At 39.7% G+C, this 17,763-nt stretch overlaps 1 protein-coding gene across 6 annotated transcripts in view; it reads left to right on the top strand.

Moving 5' to 3' along the window:
• The window catches only part of LOC122315988 (protein NO VEIN-like), a 41,923-nt gene that overhangs the window by 9,323 nt on the left and 14,837 nt on the right, over positions 1-17,763 (top strand). For 4 of the 6 annotated variants that reach the window (XM_043132399.1, XM_043132382.1, XM_043132416.1 and 1 more), the window contains exons 5-7: positions 1,802-1,840; positions 14,184-14,364; positions 15,298-17,051. In XM_043132399.1, the coding sequence (XP_042988333.1) occupies positions 1,802-1,840; positions 14,184-14,364; positions 15,298-17,051 (1,974 nt within the window). Of the gene's footprint in view, positions 1-56; positions 1,674-1,801; positions 1,841-14,183; positions 14,365-15,297; positions 17,052-17,763 lie in introns of all 6 variants that reach the window. The other 2 variants (XM_043132426.1, XM_043132391.1) reach the window with 2 other exon arrangements.

The following is a 17,763-nucleotide window of genomic DNA, read 5'->3' as shown; positions in this document are numbered from 1 at the left end:
ACTAGTTTTTGAGTTTCTTGTGGGTTTGTCCTCTTAGTGGCTGTCGGCAGCTGCAGGTGATGTTTCTGCAACAATAGACATTTCCTGTGGTGGTTGACAGCATTTGTGGGTGGCTTTGAGGCCACAGGAAGGTTCTGTGTACATCTGGGTGGTGGTCGACCACCTCTGTGTGGCTATCGGCAGTGTTTTCTTTCTGGGTCATATCCTTTTTTGGTCGTGCCGTGTTTTATTTCTTTTTTGTCATTGTTTACGGCATCTTCAGGTTTCTTTTTCTCTCAAGAAGCAGTTTCAGGTTTCCATTCCGTGGACAACACTTTTCTCTCTTGTGGGTCCTTTCATTTTTTTTGTGGGCCGTGAGTCTCTTTTGCTCAATAGGAGAGCAAATAAAATACATATAAGCCCAATAGTGAAGAGCTTCTTGCTGTGAGTTTTTATTATTATTCTTTACGTGGGCTAATTTTGAGTGGATCATTTTGTGTTGGCCCAATTGATATTCCTATTATCATTTTGGAAACCTTGTGTTGCCATACGTGGTTGGGCCTCTCTTATTGGGTTATTATTTTGTTCATAGACTTTCATAATGTCTATTGAAAATATTATTGTACGATTTACTGGCAAAAATTTTCCTACATGGGAATTTCAATTTAAGATTTTTTTGAAAGGAAAAGAATTATCAAATCATATTGATAATTCTGCAAAGATTCCTACTGATGAAAAAGAATTTGCTCAATGGGAGATCAAGGATGCCAAGGTAATCTCTTGGCTATTGGGGACCATTGAGTCTCACCTTGTGATCAATCTTCGCTGTTTTACTACGGCTCAGGCTATGTGGGATTATCTTCACCGTATTTACCACCAAGATCATAGTGCTCGAAAGTTTCAATTAGAGTTGGAAATTAGTAATTATAGTCAAGGCAATTTACCCATCGCACAATTTTATTCCGGTTTTATTAACCTTTGGAGTGAGTATTCTGCCATTGCTCATGCAAAGGTTCCTACTGCGGCCCTCGCGGCTCTTCAAGCAGTTCATGCTGAGAGTCAACGCGATCCGTTTTTAATGAAACTTCGACCCGAATTTGAGCCTGTTCGAGCTGGTTTATTGAACCGTGATCCAGTTCCTTCTTTGGACATTTGTTTGGGAGACTTATTGCGTGAAGAACAACGGCTATCCACTCAGATAAGTATGACTTCTGAGAAGGTTTTTTTCGAGACTGTAAATGTAGCCTATGCAGCACATGGGAGAGGGAGGAACAAGTTACAATGTTTCAATTGCAAGGAATTTGGTCATATTGCTCGCAATTGTCCAAAGAAAGTTTGTAATTACTGCAAGAAAGAGGGCCATATCATCAAAGACTGTCGAATACGGCCTCAGAATCGCCAATCCCAAGCTTTTCAGGCTGATGTTCAGTCCTCTGCTTCTTCTTTTGTGCCTTCTACTGTAAGCTATGATTCATCTGTTCTTACACCAGCAATGGTCCAACAGATGATTGTGTCTGCTTTTACGACCTTAGGCATGCAAAGTACGAGCACTAACTCAACTTCTTGGATTGTTAATTCGGGCGCTTCTAATCATATGACTGGTAATATGACAAGTCTCCATGGTGTTTGTAAGTATAGTGGCACACAAAATATTCAGATCGCTGATGGCAGTACTCTTCCTATTATTGTTGTTGGTAATTTGGGCGCTTCATTTCGAGATGTTTTTATCTCTCCTGGATTATCTATCAATTTAATCTCTATTGGACAATTGATAGATAATAATTGTGATGTTTATTTTTCTCGTGGTGGTTGTCTTGTGCAGGATCGGGTGTCGGGGACGGTGATCGCGAAAGGGCCTAAAGTAGGACATTTGTTTCCCTTACAATTTTCTATTCCTAATAATGTTTCTCTTGCTTGTACGGCTACTGCCAATACTCATGAAATCTAGCATAAGAAATTAGGTCATCCTAATTCTATTGTATTGAATCATCTTCTGAGACATGGTTTTTTGGGCAATAAAGACTCATATTCTTCTTCTCTTGTATCTTTTGAGTGTGCCACTTGTTGTCTTGGTAAAAGTAAAACTTTACCTTTTCCTACGCATGGTAGTCGTGCTTCTCACTATTTTGAGATTGTGCATACTGACGTTTGGGGTGTGAGTCCTGTTATTTCTCATGGTCAGTATCGTTATTTTGTGACGTTTATCGATGATTATAGTCGATTCACCTGGAAATATTTTCTCCGTTCTAAAGCTGATGTATTTTTTGTTTTTCAAAAATTTGTTGTGCTTGTCGAGACACAGTTTAATAAGTGTATCAAAATTTTACTCTCCGACTCAGGAGGGGAGTACATGTCTTATTCTTTTCAAAATTTTCTTCAAGAAAAGGGGATCATTTCCCAACATTCTTGTCCTTATACTCCTCAACAAAATGGAGTCGCTGAGCGTAAGAATCGTCATCTTTTAGATGTTGTCCGTACTTTATTGATTGATTCTTCTGTACCTTCTAAGTTCTGGGTAGAAGCTCTATCTACTGCTGTCTATTTAATCAATCGTTTGCCTACTGCCACTCTAGATTTCGATTCACCCTATTTTCGCTTATTTGGCATATCTCCTGAGTATCAATCCATTCATACTTTTGGGTATTTTTGTTTTGTTCATCTGCCACCTGTTGAGCGTCACAAACTTGCTACACAGTCTGTCACGTGTGCCTTTATGGGATATAGTCCTACTCAGAAAGGATTTGTTTGTTATGATGCTCAGGCAAACAAATTCCGAATCTCGCGAAATGTGATTTTCTTTGAGAATCAATATTTCTTTCAGTCTCAGGCTATTTCTGATCCTACTATCACTCTTCTTCCTGATTTTGATGATGTGTCTTCTTCTATTAAGCGATTTAAACCAGGTTTGGTATATCATTGACGTCCTTCCTCTACTTCAACGCCCCTTCTAGATATTGGTCCGTCATCTGATTCTGCGGTTCCTATACTCCGGCGCTCCACCCGGGATATGCATGCACCGGATAGGTATGGTTTTCCACCTACTTCACTTACTGCCACTCTTGACACTATTTCTGTTCCTTACTCATATATCCAGGCAGCCACCCAAGCATGTTGGCAACAGGCCATGCAAGAAGAAATCCAAGATCTTCAAGAAAATCACACTTGGGATCTTGTGACTTGTCCATCTGGTGTCAAACCTATTGGTTGTAAGTGGGTGTACTCAGTCAAGTTTCGGTCTGATGGGTCATTAGACAGATATAAGGCCCGTCTCGTGGTTCTTGGGAATCGACAAGAGTATGGTATTGATTATGACGAGACATTTGCACCTGTTGCCAAAATGACTACTGTGAGAATTATTTTGGCACTTGCTGCGTCGCAGGGATGGTCTCTTCGGCAGATGGATGTGAAGAATGCTTTTCTGCATGGGGACTTGAAGGAAGAAATCTATATGTCTCCACCTGTAATATCCGCTCCTTCTCTCTTCTTCTTCTTTATGAGCCTCGATCCACGTGTCAAAATTCGGTGTATGTGCTGAACTTTGTTCTACGTGTCGAGAGTCAGTTTATCTGACGAGCCTCGATCTACGTGTTGAACCTTATCTTACGTGTTGTATCTCGATGGCGTGTTCTGAAAGTTATCCTGTGGATTTCAAAGTAAGATAGATATTTTAATGCTTACGAATATTTTAAATATTATGAAAATATCTAGAAGATATTTTCAGTATTATTAGATAAGCTTGTTTTTAATGTAGCACAATTAGAATATTTTAATGAGCTCTGAAAATATTATAATTGTGGAAAAGTACTTAGACTAAATATTTTAGTTGTTTTAAAATATTAAGAGGTTTAACTTTACGTTGAAAACTCTTATTCAATATAAATGATTTTATTCTCTTTGAGTAATTAATGATGCTTTATCATTTTAAATAATGATGAAATATTATTTTATAAACTTTAGTTTATAAAATAATATTCTACCTTAATTCCTCATGGTGTTTTATTAAAGTGTTTTATTTTAAATAAAATACTTACGCGTTTTCAAATCAGTATTTAAACTCATCGTTAGATCCTTTTGAGGATCCCGAAGCGTAGTACTGAAATTAAATGCCCAGCCTTTTTTCTTTTCTTCCTCACTTTCTCTTTTTTCTTTTTTCTTTCTCTCTCTTCTCTCTCCCTCGTGCACGTCCAGCCGTGCTTCCTCACTATGCATGCATTTCATCTTCACGGTTTGAAGCTCCCAGCTGGCGCCACCTCCAGCCGCCATGCCCCACCTCCCACACCGGCGTGACCCTCCATCACCGGCGACCACAACCTCACCGGTGGTGAGTTAAATCGGCAACCCATTCTCTCTCTTTCTCCCTCCAAGCAAATGGGTCTTAAGGCCATTTCCACCTCTTTGGACCACCATACACGGTTGAAACGACCACCAAGCACCACCAACGGATTCACCATATCATGGGCTTCCTCTCTATGTCCTTCTTTCTCCCTAACTCTCCCTCTTTCTCCGATGGGTCTCCACACATACACGTTCGGTTGCACCACCGTACGCCACCGTACACGGCCACCCATGGTGTTTCACCACCACCACCTTGTTCCTCTCATCACCACGAACTTCTCCAAGACATTCCATAGCCAACGGAGCTATGTAGAGCTCTCACTCTTCCTCACTCTCCAAGGCCGAAAATGGCTTTAAACAGCCGATCTGCCGCCGTATGGCCACCACCTCGCCACCACAACTCCACCACATCTTCATCTACCTTTCCCTAGCTTCCCATGAAGTTCTATGGTCTTTCACCGCCTCAAGCAAACTCCTAGCATTCAGATTTACTGTTCACGGCATGACGCCGCCGTGCTCCGCCACCTTTGACCACTACGAGGCCATCATGATCCTTTCCAAGGCCACGCCTAGCTATCCTCAAGCCTGAACCGCCACTTCACATGGTGGACAGCCACCATACGCGGTGCTACCGCCATGTACGCTCCTCCGACGCTTAATCGTGACGAGCAGCAAGCGACGCATGGGTTAGCCCGTCGATAATATAACCCTCTATCTCTAGTTATTTACGTTTAAAGTAGTTGATTGGTTGGATTGTAGACTGTGTAGTTAGTATTTGTGGAGTTCGCTGCGTAGTTGTGAAGTGAAATGTAGTTGTAAAGTGTTGGGCTTGATTTGTAGTATTGTGGACTGTACTATGAAGTGTGGACATGAGATCGATGCCGTAGTTGTGATATGGCGTGATGTGTGAAGAGAGTACGCGTGGAGCGTATTCTGTATAGTGCAGTGACGCGTCGTGTGATGTGCGCTGTAGTAAGGTGTGGCGTAGGATGAAGGGAGTGTGTGTGGAGTGCACTCTGTGTTGTATGGCGATGCTCCGTGTGGTGTGCATCGTGTTAATAGAAGTTGTAGTGAAAGGAGTACGCGTACCGCGTACTCCATGTGGTGTAACGATGCACGGTGAGACGTGTATCACAGTGATGTTTGTCATAGTATGGATGGAAGAGAGTTCACATGAATGTACTCTGTATTAGGTTGTGATACCCCGGATGGCGTATCACAGAGTGTCGAATGGCATAGCAGAGAAGCGTGGAGTGTATGGTGTAGCGTCGGGAACTGTGTAACAGTGTCCCGAAGCAATGGTGATATGGGCTGTAGTCTGAAGTGACGAGTGTCACCTTGTGGTTGACCATGACTAAGAATATAAGGAAGTGGTGGAAAAGTATCAGAGCGTGCAACGGAAGCATGATGGGTATCATGATGTGTCTCGGGAATTATCTCGAATTACGTGACGTGACAGAGTTGCATTTATGGATGCAATCCTCTCTTATTAAGTGTTGGGATGAACTTATAAAGAGCCGGGAAGTAGGAAGAGTCCTATCGACCGGGTCTTAACAAGTTGGTATTGGAGTTTGGAGCTTGTTTATACAAGCAAGCATTTATTGGAATTATAAGTTGCTCTTAGGTGATAAAAAGGGGATGAGATACATGTGTCTTTGGTAAGACACGTGTACAAGACAGATTTATCATATGTAATGAGTAATCTGTCCTGATCATAGTTACATGGTATTTTAGCCCCAGAGTTGGCTTGAATTCATGTAGTCTAAGTGGATGGGAATGAAGATGTAGTATGGGCTAGGATACGTGAAAATAGTGACGAGTATATAGTTTAAGGTTAGGATGCATGACTCTGTCGGTCGGAATCATGCGTTAGATTGTGTAAATAGAAGAATGAAATGGAGGTCTTAGTGTCTTAACTCTAAGGTGAATCACAGAGGTTCACTTTAAGGCATTAGACCCCGAAGGTTTTAGTATAGTAAATAGCATGTAAGAGCTTAGGGATGGATACAAAATATTTCAAGTAAGGCATATTTCTATTTTCTAGAATAGTTATTTATGCATTAGATAGATGATGACATAAAGTTATGTGTATGCATGTAGGTTGCCATCTGACACGCACATGAATGGACTGCATGGATTGAGTATGGCATGAAGTCCAGGTAAGTGTTACGTTCATACTCTTCTAGAGTTTTCTCTATAGAAATGGAAAAGAAGACGAAAGCTTTTCTGTAAAAAAGGAAAATGAAACGTAAGTTTTCAAGTATAAATACGTAGCAATCTTCCTTGGCAGCCCATTTTTATGCACCCAAAATATGTACGTGTATGCATGTGAATGGATGCTATAAGTGGTACGTATTATATGTATGTTTATGAAAAAAAACGAAATGAAGCTTTAAAAGACATTAGAATTGTTAAGGACTGTAATGATTGTTAAAGAAAGAAAATCATTTTTTTTCATCTTAAAGAAACTCCTCTTAAAGCAACTTTTATGAAAAATAAAGAAAACTATGCTTTAAACGACACGAATAAAAGTAAATGATTGTAAAGAAATGAACGGATTTAATGTATGATGTATGAAAATACGTAAGGGCCACATGGACTGGACTGGAAATGATATCAAAGAAATGGGCAGATTGCAATGCCTGGTAAGTAGTACTGGTAGTGCACCCAGTGCTGCACCCTGACTGAATGGATTTCTAACCCGCGGCCACGGGCGGAATTAAGTCCAAAAGACCACTAACCCCAGAGCACGGGGCATAACAGTGTGCAATGGCCAATGAAAGTGATAAGAATGAATGAATGCATGTTAAGAATAGATGCATATATGTATGTATAAAAGGACTGAATGCATGAATGTACATAAGTAAGAAAAGATGGTTTAATGAACGTATGTATGCATGAATGTACGAAGAACTATAAATGCATGAAAAGATTCTTTAAGAGATGAAAGCAGCGATGCGTGGGGAGCTGTTTTAAAGAAAAAATCATGTTTTAAATAAAAACCCCACCTCGAAACCTTTTCAAACGAAGAGAGAGACATATGCATGCTATGTAAAATATGCATGTATGGAATGATAACTACATGACTGAAAAGCTATGGTATTATATTTTGACTGTATGAAGTAATGCTTACGAGTCATTGACTCATTTTAGTTTTCTATGTGTGCCCTCCTAGGCACAAGATGAGCATGACAGGTCAGGACAAGCACAGCCCAAGGGGAGGAGCACGAAGGCCTAGGCAAGATGTTTCATATTAAAAGCTTTAATTATGAAATGTAATATTTTCCGCTGAAGGCTTTAATTAAGAAAAATGAAATTTTATTTATGACATGGAGTCTTTTGTATCCTGGTATGAATAGAAAAGAAATTTAAAAGGAATCGTAATTCCCGTCGGTTTTTATAAAAAAATCGATATGAAAAAGGACCTACCACAAGGACGGGCGTTACACCACCTCCTGGCATGTTTGCTACACCTTCCTCCGAGGTTTGTCGGCTACACCGATCCTTGTATGGACTAAAACAGGCTCCACGTGCATGGTTTGATAAATTTCCTTCTACCCTTCTTGCTTTTCATTTTACTCAGAGTCAGTTTGATTCCTCTCTCTTTCTGCGCAAGACATCTGCAGGAATTGTATTATTTCTAGTATATGTTGATGACATTGTAATTACTGGCTCTAATAATGAGTTAATTGAGCAATTGCAACAGCATCTCCATGCCTCTTTTCACATGAAAGATCTTGGTCCTCTACAGTACTTTTTTGGTCTTGAGGTGCGGCTTACTCCGACTGGTACGTTGTTACACCAGCACAAATATAAACAGGAAGTGATTTCACTAGCTGGTCTCCAATCGGGTAACTCTGTTCTTACTCCCCTAGAAGTCAATCTTAAGTTTCGTCAGGAGGAAGGCGAGCTCTTATCAGATCCATCCTTATATCGACAGCTTGTTGGGAGTTTGAACTACTTGACGATTACTCGTCCTGACATTTCTTATGCTGTGCAGCAAGTTAGTCAATTTATGCAGGCTCCACGACATCTTCATTTAGCTGCTGTCCGCCGTATTATCCGCTATCTGAAGGGAACCCCTACACGCGGGTTGTTCTTTCCTAAAGACTCTTCCTTACAGTTAGTAGGGTATAGTGATGCTGACTGGGCCGGCTGTGCAGATACTCATCTCTCTGTTACTGGCTGGTGCATGTTTTTAGGGAATGCACTTATTTCTTGGAAGAGTAAGAAGCAAGATAGAGTTTCCAAGTCCTCTACTGAGTCAGGATATCATGCTATGTCTTCAGCATGCTCAGAGATCACTTGGCTTCGTGGGTTATTAGGAGAACTTGGTTTTCCTTAACTGCATTCCACTCCACTTCATGCTGATAATACCAGTGCTATTCAAATTGCTGCTAATTCTGTATTCCATGAACGTACGAAACATATTGAAGTCGATTGTCATTCTATCCGTGAATCATTTGACAAACATGTTATTACTCTTCCTCACATCTCCACCGAATGTCAAACTGCAGACATATTTACGAAAGCCCTTTCTCGGCACCGACATCAGTTCTTGGTTGACAAATTGATGCTGGTAGATCAACAAGCATCAATTTGAGGGGGGGTGTTATGAGATAATTACGGAGAGAATTATGGGATTAGTTTTGTGGTTGTAAATTAGGTAGAATTAGTCGTAAATTAGGTAGCCGACGGCTGTAAATTGTTGACATACTTGAGCATCCTATGTATATGTAATTTCTATATAAATGAAAGAGAGGGCAGAGAAAGGGTATTGAGACCAAAACTGACATTTATATACCCTAGTGACCTTAATTATTCGCATGCAGACAGGTATGGTTTCCTCTAGTGACTTAATTGCATGGTCTTGTAAAACTTTTGTTTTTGATAAGTAAAGAATTTTATTGATGAAAGCATTAGGCATAGCCCATGTATACTGGTCATAAACAGAATATACACCTAAGCATGCAGAAGTGTTTGGTTTCCACTAATGACTCTAGTTGCATGTTCTGGTAGAACTTTTGTTTTTAATAAGTAATCAAGAATTTTATTGATGAAAACATTAGGTAGCCCATGTACACGGACATATACAAAAAATACACCTAAGAAGATCAACAACCGCTATAAGGAAATCATGAACACTTAGTCCGTCAAAATCTATGGCACTTACCTACAGGAACAAAGTGTTAAAGTATACTTTCAGCTCATCCAGTATCCACTCTTAATCTTTGAAATTTCTATCGTTCATTTCCCTCCAAATGCACCACATAGAAAAATGGGAGCCGTCTTACATATTGCTCCAGTTTGTAGATTTCCATGTAAGCCTCTTCAGTTAGCTAGAAAGTCAACCAATTTTCTAGGCATCACTCCTACTTTTTTCTTTTATAAGTAAACAATAGTATTAATAAGAATAGGCATAACCCAAGTACACAAGGAGGTATACAAGAGATAACACCTATCTAATTTGCTAAATAGGACAAAAGGAAATCATGTAGATTTAGGCCATTAAAATCTATAGCAATGGCCCATTGAAACAAAGTGCTGAAAAATAACACACGAAACTCCTCTAGTGTGTGCTCCTTCTCTTCGAAGGTCCTCTCGTTACGCTCTCGCCATAAGCACCACATAATGCAGATAGGGACCATCTTCCAAATAGCTTTGATTTGTGAAGTACCTTCCGGCATCACCCAACTCGCCAAAAGTCCAACCACTGAAGCCGGCATCACCCAATTTAGACCTACATTGAAAATTTTGCACCACAGAAACCTGGCTATGTCGCAGTGTAATAAGAGATGGTCCACTGTCTCACTGGCTTTCTTACACATACAACACCAATCTAAAATGATTATCCGTCGCTTCCTCAAGTTATTAGTGGTCAAAATTTTACCCAGGGCTGCTGTCCATATGAAAAACAGTGCTTTAGGAGGCGCCTTGTTCCTCCACAGTCTTCTCCATGGGAATTGAGGATTCGGTGAAGCTGTAAAGGCCTTATAAAATGAGCGAACTGAAAAAATACCCTTACCCGTATGTATCCACCACAATTTGTCAACTTGCAGTCCATTCGGTTTCTTGGAATATAGTAGACGAAAAAAGGCATCAAAATTGTCTATTTCCCAATCTTGAGCTGCTATAGTAAAGGTCACATTCCATTGAACTTGATCTCCTGAGAGGGTCATGAGATCCGCCACCACTGCTTCTTGGTCGCTTGCCACTCGAAAAGCTAAAGGAAAGGAATCCTTTAGTGCCACCTCCCCACACCAGATATCCTTCCAGAATTTTATACGCATTCCTTCCCCTACCACCAAACTGGTATGGTTAGCAAACGCCCTCTATCCTTGTCTTATATGCCTCCAGATCCCCACACCGATTGGCCCATTCCCCTCTCTAGTACACCAACCTCCCCAAGACCGACCATATTTACAATCAACTACTAGTTTCCAAAGAGCGTCCGGTTCCACATTGTATCTCCATAACCATTTTCCCAAGAGTGCTTGATTAAACAATCTCAAGTTCTTTATCCCTAGTCCACCTGAAGGAATTGTTCTACACACCTTGTCCCAACCAACTAGATGAAACTTAAATTTTTTATCCCTAGTCCACTCCATAGAAAATCTCGATATAGTTTTTCAAGCCACGCCGCCACACTTGCTGGAATAGGAAATAAAGATAAAAAATAAGTAGGTAAGTTAGAAAGAGTGCTTTTGAAAGAGTGCTTTTGATAAGGGTCACCCTCCCTCCTTTGGACAAATATAATCTTTTCCATCCTGCCAATCTTCGTTCTATCTTCTCAATAACTGTGTCCCAAATCGTTAAGGCTCTTGAAGCAGCCCCCAACGGTAAGCCCGGATAAGTCATTGGGAAAAAAGCCACTTTGCACCCAAGTATGCCGCTAACTGCCGAGTATTACTTAAACTACCAACTGGTACTAGTTCTGACTTATCAAAGTTTACTCTCAGCCCTGATACTGCCTCGAAGCACAGAAGGAGCACCTTCAGAGTACTAAGTTGGTCCTGTTCTGCCTCGCAGAAAATTAGAGTATCATCGGCGAAAAGCAAGTATGAAATTGAAACAACGCCCCTATTTAAATCCCCCAGTGAAAAACCTGCCATAAGACCATTGTTAGCTAGGGCTGTTAACATCCTGCTCAGTGCTTCCATAATGATAACAAAGAGAAGTGGTGACAACGGATCTCCTTGTCTTAATCCCCGAGAACTATTAAAGAAACCTTCTGGGTTGCCGTTGATCAGAACTGAAAATCTGGCCGTTGAGATACACCATCTGATCCACATACACCATTTCTCTCCAAAACCACATCTCTTCAATAAATAAATGAGGAAATCCTAATTTACATGGTCGTATGCCTTCTCCATGTCTAACTTGCAAATGATCCCTACACATCCAGATTTTAATCTATTATCCAGGCATTCATTGGCTATTAAGATAGAATATAGAATTTGACGGAACCTTTGAAATGATTTTGTAAACCCCATTTATGAGGCTAATAGGCCTAAAGTCTTTCACCTCCGATGCCCCTGTCTTCTTCGGGATTAAGGCAATGAAAGTAGCATTCAGACTTTTCTGGAATTTTCCTCCCACATATAATTCCTGAAACATCTTCATAATATCCTCTTTCACAACCTCCCAACAAGTTTGAAAGAATCCTATTGAGAAACCATCTGGTCTTGGTGCTTTATCTTTTGCCATTCTTCTAATTACTTCAAGTATCTCATTTTCCTCAAAAGATTGTTCCAACCATGACGCAGTTTGTGGCTCAATAGAATCCAACTGAGTCCATCCAAATTTGGCCTCCATCTCTTTGTTTCTATAAAAAGTTGTTCATAGAAACTTACCACATGTTCCTGGATCACTGGAGCCTCCATCCATTCACTATCATTAATCTACAGCTTCTCAATTGTGTTGTTTCTCCTATGAGAGTTGGCCACTCTATGGAAAAATTTTGTGCTTCGGTCCCCTTCTTTCAGCCACAATGCTCTTGACTTCTAACACCAAGAAATTTCTTCCAAAGATAATACTTTCTCTATTTCTGAGTTCAACATTGCCTTGCGTGAAATCTCCTTTGGGGTAAGAACTCTATCTTCCATGAACCTCTCTATACTCTGTAATTCCTCCAGTAGGGTTTTCTTTTGTTCCCCTAAATCTCCAAAGGTTTGAGAATTCCAAAGCTTTAAGTCATTCTTTGAAGCTTTTAATTTACCTGCAGGTATGTGAGAGGGGCTACCAAAAAATTGATATGATGTCCACCAAAGCCTTACCCTTTCCACAAAACCCTCACTCTTAAGCCACATATTTTCAAATTTGAAATAGCGCCGACCGCCTTGAATGCCTCCTCCATCTAGTAAAATAGGGAAGTGATCTGAACCCACTCGTGGCAATCTCTTCTGGCACACCTCTGGAAACTTAATTTCCCACTCCGGCGAAATAAGGAAACAGTCTAAGTGAGACCATGTTTGGCTATTAGACCAGGTAAATGGGCCTCCTGTAAGTGGGAGATCTATCAAGTTCAAGTCAAATATGCAGTCTGAGAAATCTAACATAGCTGAGCGAAGGCAGTTATCTCGAGATCTTTCACAAGGGAATCTTATGATATTGAAATCACCACCAATGCACCATGGGAGGTCCCACCAAGTGTGTAGTCCAGCAATTTCATCCCATAATTATTTTCTGATATTATCTACATTTGGTCCATAGATACCTGCAAAAGCCCACATAAAATCATCTTCCACTATCTTAAACGAGCAAGCCACTGTGTAATCCCTTATATACTCCTCCATTTTTTCCATCAAATAAATCTTTCCATAGGGTTCTGGCTACCTCGCAGTTTTGTGGTAGATGATCTATGGTTTTCCTGTTATTTTTGCACATAGAACACTAGTTCCACCATAATGACCCGGCATTTCCTTAGGTTCTCTTTAGTAAAATCATCCCTAAGGAAGCTTTTAGAGGCGTCATTATCTTCCAAATATTTTTCTGAGAAAATGGGTTAGTCTCTTGGATAGTGAGGACCTGATCAAATGAAGAAACAGTGAACTTTCCTTTGTTATAAGGGCACCAAAGGGCATTTATCTCCATCTCCAATTCTCACTCTTGTAGAGTATATAGATCAGAAAACTCTGAAAAGGCATCAACTTCCTAATCTTGTGCTGTTATAAAAAAATTGACATACGATCGAATAGAGCCACTAGAAATTTCCAAAAGATCAGCTACTAAGGCTTTTTGTACCTGCAATCCATACATTTCTGGAAAGGCTTTCTTGAGTATCCTATCTCCACACCATAAGTCATGCTAAAATGTGATTTTGGACCCATCAACCACCTCAAGTTGAGTGTGTCTAGAGAAAACCCCCCTCCACCCTTTTCTTATATGCTTCCACAACTTCACCCCTTGTGATTGATGCACCTCTTTCTAGCACCAACCTCCCCAAGCCCCATCAAACTTTGCATCTTTACAGCTTTTCATTAGCTTTAGGTTGCTTTGCCCATAAACTTGATTGCTTGTAAGTGGCCATATTTTATTGTCTATGACTTGTATACTTTTTTTATCAGTAAACAAAATTTTATAAATCATGAGAATAGGCATAAGCCCAAATATATGGGACATATACAAGAGTGTGTGTTGTTAATGACATCTGTGTTAATTGTTTGACTCCTCCCAATGGAATAGGTGCTGTAACTTAATTTATCCTCTGTTTGTTGGGATCTCCTCATTTTGCATTGCTATTTGTTTGCATACATTTACTGACTCACGAATGTGATGCTCAATACCTCTATATAACATCGCATATTATGACCCTAGATGCTATCATATGAGATCCCATTTATGGTTACACTTTATTTTCCATATTTCAGATCTCATCTATCAAATCTGGAATGTGGGACATCATATATGATACGCACGAAGCCGCAAGTGAGAAGGAATTAACAAACATATTTATCGAAAAATCTTCTGAATATGAGATCACAGATGTTGATCCCGAAAATGAGAAGGATGCACCAGTCGTTGCTGAGAATGAAGTGGAGCTTATACACAGTGAGTAGTGCTTGCTCTTAAAAATGGACTCTTTTTTTGTATAATAGTTCAACTACGGTCCCCTATTTTCCATCATTTTCTAATTTTCTTGTTTTTTTTTTTTGGTTGTCGTGGGGGGGGGGGGGGGGGGGCGCTAATTGTTTTAATTACTAAATGGGCTGTAAATGCACCAAAAATTAACAATTTTTCAAAATGCCTGAAAAAAAAGGAGTAAAATATTAGGATCCTTTAAACTATGCTTGCAATACCTAGATTGAATATATGAGAGTAGTGAATGAGATCCCACATTGCCTGGAAAGGAAAAATTCTTGCTTTTTTAATGATTCCAAGGAGCTTCAAATTGTAACATTTAGTAGGCCTCATAAAGTGCGAATCTCATTGCTTACAATGTAACAAAATGGGCTGTTTCTAATAATATCATTGGAAGCATTCCCACACGCTCCATACCGCCCCCATCTTCTTGACCCACACTTTATTTTCAACCCCTCCGAATCCCTTCTATATCTGACTTTGTATTGTATCGAATTTGAATTTATTTTATTCATTCTATTCATATAAAGCATATCGTAACTCAGATGTGGTTTTAGTGTTCCTCGGATCGTTACAGCACTAATTTTTCATTATCTTGTGTTTAGAATTTTATTGAAAGGCATAGAATTCAGGTCATTAGACTGTTGTCACCATGCCACTAATGTATATACATGCATTGAAGTTTTAGGAAGATTATGTTGAACTTCGATATTCCCTATCAAAAAAGCCAATTTTCATTTTTCTGGGTGACCATAGTTTGGTATTATTTACTCATTAAGTGAATTTGGGAATACTTCAACATTTTGTGAAATTTCTGGGTTCCCTTACCTCAATTCCCGAGCATTCCTAGTATTATCCCCATTCACTTGTTACACATTATTATGATGTGTTATTACTTCACAGGTGTCACTGTTCAAGATATTATGAGAAAAGTAGCAATGTATTTTGACCTCAATTATGACATCAACGGTTATGGTATACCACTCCTTGAGATCTTGAGGAAGCTTTATAACTGTGAGTTTTGGCTGGTGGAGCAATTTTGCGCCAAGACATTCAAGTCCCTTGGTTATGGGGATTTTTTAATGTTCCTTGAAAAACATGCCTCTCTGCTACCTGAGCAGATGTACAATTTCTTAAAAGGTGATGTGTATGAAAAATCTCCTTTAGAGGTTTGCATGCTCCAGAATCAATTGGTTGTTTTAGTAGCACAAGCTTTGAATGGCATATGGAGAGATACACAAGTTAACAGACAGATGATTTCTTCATTGCTAATGAGGCAATTCCCATTGATTGGTTTCAAAATTTCTGAAAAAGGTTCTGTTGCTGATTTTCTAGATATTGTGGGGAAACATAAGAGCAATGTAATCTCAAAACCTGTCCTATTTTCTGTAACATTATTTGGAATGAGTCATGATGGAGACTTGCTAGCCCATCATGAAAATGATTTATTGGAAACCACCGAGGTGAAAATTGACATCAGCCAAAAGGCTGGAGACCTTATACCTGTTACATCCAAGGATGCTATTGAACTTTTATGTAGGGCACCATTGTTGTCAGATTTAAACTTATGGACACATTGGGACCTGATATTTGCTCCCTCGCTTGGTCCTCTTGTAACATGGTTGTTGAATGAAGTCAACACGCAGAAGTTATTATGTTTAGTGACTAAAGAAGGAAAGGTTATCCGCTTGGATCATTCAGCTACTGTAGATTCATTCTTGGAAGCTGCACTTGAAAGATCCCCTTTACAAACAGCAGTGCAGCTTTTATCTCTGTTTTCTTTAGTTGGGGGTGAAAAATATGTTCCCATGTCTCTTTTAAAGTGTCATACACGCCATGCATTTGAAGTTATTATGAAGAATTTATTGGAGAATATGGAAGTAAACGAGGCTCAGAACTCTCGGATGCAAGGATACACAAGACGGAGAATGGTTGTTGAAACTGCTACTAGTAACTTGAGTAATGAATTACTCATAAATTTTGACAAAATGAATACAGCAGTGCCCGTTATATCCAGATTTGTTCTTGACTGTCTCGGCTTTTTACCCACAGAGTTTCGTGGTTTTGCTGCCGATATATTACTTTCAGGAATGCGATCTCTTATCAAAGATGCTGCTTCAGCCGTTTTGTCTGAATGCAACCAAACAGAGCAGCGTCTCATGCTTCATGAAGTAGGACTCTCTCTTGGTATTGTGGAGTGGATTGATGATTACCATGCATTTTGTTCCACTGATGCTAGTGATTTGTACCCACACAAAACTTTATGCTTAAATGTTGCTGCACCTGAGAAAAGCATCAGCTCAAAAACTATGCAAGATGTGTTGGACAAGCCTTCCACTTCTGAAGTAAATACAACTGTATCCGCTGTGGCAGATGGGCATAAAGAACAATGTACTGGAGTTTGTCAATCAGTTCCTGGATTAGAAGTTTTTGAAGGAATTGGCCATGGTCCCACCCAACATTTGTCTGAACTTGATGAACATAAGAATGCATCCCTGGTCATTGAATCTATCAGGTGGGATGAATTTGGTATGGATCCAAGTCTTTCTAGCATTGAAAGTAGCATGTTGAAGAAGCAGCATGCTCGCCTAGGGAGAGCACTTCACTGTCTTTCACATGAGTTATACTCTCAGGATTCACATTTTCTTCTTGAGCTGGTAAGGGTATTGCCTTTTTTATTTCACTGTGCTTACAATACATTGACATGAATAACACATTGGACCATCCAGGTTCTTAGTGCTGATATTTTGAGTAGCAATTATAGTTATAGGAATATTTGTGCGTGTGTATACACTATTATTGTCGTCCCAAATAGATTTCAATTTGAACGGGGTACCCAAAGGAAAGCCCAAATATTTCATCAGCAGCTGGGATATCTTGCATTCCAAAATTTTTAATTTCTTTATTTATAAAAAAAAAAAAGAAAAAATCTTGCATTCCAAAATGTTAGTCATGCTCTCCACATTCGGAACATCCCCCCTACTAATAAGACTAGTTCTGGTTTAGCCAAGTTCACCTTCAACCCCGAAGCAGCTTCAATGCATAAAAGGAGTACCCTCAAAGCTTGAATTTGATCATGGCTGGCCCCACAAAAGATTAGGGTATCATCAGCAAATAATAGATGAGCTATGTTAAGTGAGCCAGCATTGCCTCCCCCACAAAGAATCCAGTTAAGAACCCACCTTCCACGACCCTTGAAATCATCTTGCTAAAAACTTCCATTACAAAAACAAAATGTAGTGGAGAAAGGTGATTACCTTGTCTCAAGCCTTGTGAGTTTTTAAAAAAGCCATTTGGTGTGCCATTCACCAAGACAGAAAAACAAAAAGTAGAGATACATTGTTTGATCCATTAACACCATTTCAAACC

Source organism: Carya illinoinensis, chromosome 1, assembly GCF_018687715.1.
Source record: "Carya illinoinensis cultivar Pawnee chromosome 1, C.illinoinensisPawnee_v1, whole genome shotgun sequence".
Classification (NCBI taxonomy): domain Eukaryota; kingdom Viridiplantae; phylum Streptophyta; class Magnoliopsida; order Fagales; family Juglandaceae; genus Carya; species Carya illinoinensis.
Note: the sequence above shows the minus strand (reverse complement) of the source record. Positions and strands in the feature narration are given on the sequence as shown.